Source organism: Palaemon carinicauda, chromosome 10 (genome assembly GCF_036898095.1).
Source record: "Palaemon carinicauda isolate YSFRI2023 chromosome 10, ASM3689809v2, whole genome shotgun sequence".
Classification (NCBI taxonomy): domain Eukaryota; kingdom Metazoa; phylum Arthropoda; class Malacostraca; order Decapoda; family Palaemonidae; genus Palaemon; species Palaemon carinicauda.
In genome coordinates, this window is record NC_090734.1 from 161364806 (window position 1) to 161369805 (window position 5000).

The window sequence follows — 5000 nt, forward strand, 5'->3', positions numbered from 1 at the left end:
TATTATTATTATTATATGAGTTATTGTTGTTGTTAATGATGTAAAAGTAATCGTTATAAATAAGATTCGTAGTTAATATCATTATTATTATTGCTGCTATTGGAAAAAGATGGCATTCCGAAACTCATGTATGTGGTTATTATTATTATTGTTGTTGTTATGGATGTTAGAAAAACAGCATCATATCTTATATAAATAGTTACTATTATTATTATTATTATTATTATTATTATTATTATTATTATTATTATTATCGTTATATTTTTATATTTATATACTGGATTTGAATTACATTTTGAATTACAGCATGAAATAAAGTGGCAATAGAAAAATAAGCTTGTGTATAAAAAAACAATTAATGGAGTTGCTCTCGAGACAATCCTACTTTTCACATAGTTTTTCAAGATATAAAAATAATTAGATTAAAGAAAAAAAAAACTATGAAGAAAAAACTATATGGAGTTTCTCTCGAAGTGTGAAAACTGAATATCCAGAACAATTTTGACAATACACCAAAAATGCCTGGCTAAAATTCGCCCATTCCTCAAGTCGAGGCGGCATTTTCCATCCGAGAAGGTTTATGAAATGCCAAGGAACGGCAAGAATAAAAAGGCGATGGTAAAAAAGAATTAAAAAAGTGAAAAAGACACAGGTGAGAGAAGGTTAGACCTCCTCAGACACCGCCAGCTGACTCCATGTTCCTGGTGTGTTGTGGCGGCAAACAGAAGCGGTATAGCTTCACTCCTAGTTACTCTTTCTGTCACCAGAGGGCCTCTGTGTACCAGGTAAGGCGGGGCAGTGTTTGTTGATGTGTGTGGTGTTCGTTGTCCTTGGACGTTTTAGAACGTTTCAGTTTTGTATAGTTGGAGCAAATGTTTTTATGTTGACCTGGCTGACATGAGTCTTTTTATAGTTTATATATGACATATGTTTCTGACGTTGTTATTAGTTTATATAGGACGTATCCGTTTTGACGTTTGTTACTTTTTTAGAATGATTTATTGTTATTGTTAACTTGTTCTCATCATTTGTTTATTTCCTTATTTCCTTTTCTCACTGGGCTATTTTTCCCTATTGGAGCCCTTGGGCTTATAGCATCTTGCTTTTCCAACTAGGTTGTAGCTTGGCTAGTAATAATAATAATAATAATAATAATAATAATAATAATATTCTTTGTTTGTAAAGTATAGAGGTGAAAGTTTAAGTTACTGCCACTATTTTGTCATTGTGTTTACCATTCTTGTTTTTGCGGTTACCTAAAGGCTGTTTAGCGGAATGAAAAATATGGCACCAGTAAATTAATAATGAAATTTTAGATTTATATGCGATACAAGATTTTGTTTTTTTTGAAGCTGTGGATTAATTCCTACTACGGATTTTTTGTTTTACCCTGTAAGTTGATTGTGTATTTCGTAATAGGTAAAACAGTTTCCTGGCTATTTTAAGAACAGTAACAACATTAAAATAGATCTTTCATGTATAAGCTATAAAATACTAAAAAAAAAAAAAACAGCGGTAGATGAATAAGATAAGAATAGCGTGCCCGGGTGTACCCTCAAGTAAAAGAACTCTTAAATTTTTATTCTTTTATTTTTGTATTAACTTTGTGGATATAATTTTACACATATTTCCATCTCATTATATTATTATATTATTCTTTAGCTCTGTTGTTTTTGGAGGGAAATGTTTTATGTGAAAATATGAATGTTGATCAAATTTGTCTTTTAGGTGGAGTAAATTTTGTAGATAGTTAATGATTATTATTATTATTATTGTTATTGTTGTTGTTGTTGTTAATATTATTATTATTATTATTATTTTTATTACTTGCTAAACTACAACCCTAGTTGGAAAAGCAAGATGCTATAAGCCTAGGTGCCCCTACAGGGAAAATAGCCCAGTGAAGAAAGGAAACATGGAAAAAATAAATATTTTAAGAACAGTAATAATATAAGAATAAATATTTCCTATAAATACTTTATGATGATGGTAATAAAATTTAATAGGTAAATGATGATAAGAATCCTATTAATAATACAATATTCTTGAATTTTTTTATTGAATTAAAGTATAGTATTCGCACAGACATTGTGACTTCAGGTCACATATAGTTAAAGGAGATTTTGCCCTCACAGTAGCGCGCATAAACACACATACACACACACATGTAGTGTCATGTTTACTTAATTAAGTAACGTAACCCTAGCATGGGAGGTTTCAACTCTATACTTTTTTATTCGAGCCCCAGTATCCTTCTGTTGTTTGTTTTTCCAATGACCAAACGTAAGCTTTTATTGTACCTAGGTATGGGCTCCTGAAATTTATGTAAAGAGAGCCCTCTCTCTGTCTGTCTGTCTGTCTGTCTGTCTGTCTCTCTCTCTCTCTCTCTCTCTCTTCTCTCTCTCTCTCTCGATACAAAATGACGTCGTGGAAGTCTGTCTCCTACTTCTTCTTCTTCTTCTACTAGACAGATCTGTACCCAAGAACATATGTATGATAATTTGAGGATTTCTTCATATTAAGCGTAAATGAATTTTGTCCATTATACTATATCATCATATTGTGTGATTAAAATAATGGAGAGAGAGAGAGAGAGAGAGAGAGAGAGAGAGAGAGAGATTACTCTCTTCTTCCTTGCTTCCAGCTTGTTAAAAACGGAGAGGGAGAGATTACTTTTTCTTCCTTCCATCCAGCTTTCTGAACAGAGAGAGAGAGAGAGAGAGAGAGAGAGAGAGAGCGAGCGAGCGAGCCTGATTTGATACGTTTCCTTATGAAGCGAAGAATACAAAATCTCGTATATTTTCGTGTTCTTTTAAAAGGTTATCGACTACCTTTTTTGTTTAGTTTTCCCTCTTCTGAATATTTGATAATCTGATGGCTATTGAGATGAAGTAGGGAGGAGTGAGGTGTAGAGGTCTCTCTCTCTCTCTCTCTCTCTCTCTCTCTCTCTCTCTCTCTGTATATATATATATGGAAAGTATTTATGTATGTGACATTCCAATTTTTTCGAATGGTGTTTTTCTTTCACTATCTTTACATTTCGATATTTTAATATGCTTTTTAGAACATTTTATCTGTATTCACTGACTGTTTCTCTCATCAACACTCTCTCTCATTTTGTGTGTGTGTGTTTGTGTGTATAGCATCTGTTATATGTAATTTAATTATTTTTTTACCATAATTATCTAAACATTACTCTTTGCATTGCCTCCGATCCATCTTTCAATCAAAATACTTCATTCCTCCCGAACATCGTATTCTTCCTCCTCCTTTGCATCTCCTTCCCCTAACTTTGTATGCACACACTCGGGCGGTCTCGCAAGACCTCGCGTCTCGCGAGACTCTCGCGCTTCGCGAATTCTGAAAGCAGATGTTATTACATCCCGCGGCTCACCTTTCATAACACTTAAAAGAGCCTCTGAGTCTGGAGGGGAAGTGTGTCCCTGTTATGTCGATTATGACGATGATGATGATGCTGGTGGTGATGGACACCTAAGCTATGTCGGAGTTCAGTGTGTCAGTTTGTATCTGGCTGTGGCTTCTTGCGTTTGTTTCTACACGGATTTCAGTGTTCTTGTGAAGGAAGAAAAGTTTAGTGTGTGTTTTTTTTTTTTTTTTTTAAGATCCTTTCATATTCAGGAGAGTTGTGTTCTGTTATAGTGTCTCGGATTAGATTACGGTTATCTGTGTTTGTTTATATACTGTATATGTATATATTGTTGCATTTATATATATATATATATATATGTGTGTGTGTGTGTGTGTGTATATGTATATATATGTGTGTGTATTTGCGTTTACATTCATATTATATATATATATATATATATATATAGATATATATATATACAGAGAGACAGTCATCTTCATCATCAGCTGTTACTAGTCCACTGCAGAACAAAGACTTCAGACATGTTCCTCCACTTGTCTCTTTATGGTCTTTCTGTTCCTTCTGTTCCAGTCCTCGCCCGTCAATCCATTGTCTTCTCTTCCAATATCTGCTTCTTTTACGATCTCAAGGGATCCACTCTGTTATCCTTAATGTACATCTATTGTCTGTCATTCTCATTACATGTCCTGCCCATGTCCATTTCTTTTTCGTACATGTTAGAATATCCTTTACTTTAGTTTGCTCTCGTATCCATGTTGCTCCTTTTCTCTCTCTTAGTGTCATTCCCATTATTATTCTTTCTATAGCTCTTTGAGTTGTAACTAGCTTATGTTCTGAGTATATACCATGTATATTATATGTATATTTCATAGATTTTTATATATATATATATATATATATATGTATATATATAATGTGTATATGTATGTGTATATATAATGTATATATATACATACATATATATATATATATATATGTACATATATATATGTACATATATATATATATTATATATATATATATATATATATACATACTTACATACATATATATATACATACATACATACATATATATATATATATATATATACATATATACTGTATAGATATATATGTAAATATATATATATATATATATATGTATGTATGTATTTATATATACATATATACATAATTTAAACTTGTACTTTTTCCATTTGAAGCCTGGGGAGTTATTAACTGTTTCATTTTACTTAACTTATATACTGAAAATAGTTAAATATTTGAATATAAAGTCACTGAACCTTCAACGTCCAAGCCCTTTGGGCGGATATCTTTTCTCGGTCTTGCTTCGCTTCCTTTCCCTGAAGCAGAAGGTATATTTTAGACAGGGTTCTTCAAGTAAATAAAATCCATTTTGGGAATTTATATTTTCCAGATTATTTTTGCCAATTAGAGGAAAATATTGACAGAATTCTGTTTTTTTTATATTGTTATTTTTGGGGAATTTCAAAGTGTTCTGTTCAACTTGTTTCTTCACGATTTTTTTTATTCAAATTTATTTGATCAAAGTATGATAGATTTTTCATGTATTTGAAGTTTAATAGAATGTTTTCCCATTTTCAAAT

At 31.6% G+C, this 5000-nt stretch overlaps 1 protein-coding gene across 10 annotated transcripts in view; it reads left to right on the forward strand.

Annotated features, from left to right (window-relative positions):
* LOC137648932 (SH3 domain-containing kinase-binding protein 1-like) overlaps positions 1–5000 on the forward strand; it is a 245358-nt gene that overhangs the window by 115686 nt on the left and 124672 nt on the right. Inside the window, exon 1 of one of the 10 annotated variants that reach the window (XM_068382126.1) lies at positions 652–785. The exons of the other annotated variants lie outside the window; for them this stretch is intronic. Within the exon in view, the coding sequence (XP_068238227.1) occupies positions 696–785 (90 nt within the window). The 5' untranslated portion in view covers positions 652–695. Of the gene's footprint in view, positions 1–651; positions 786–5000 lie in introns of those variants that run through there. 10 annotated transcript variants of the gene reach the window in all.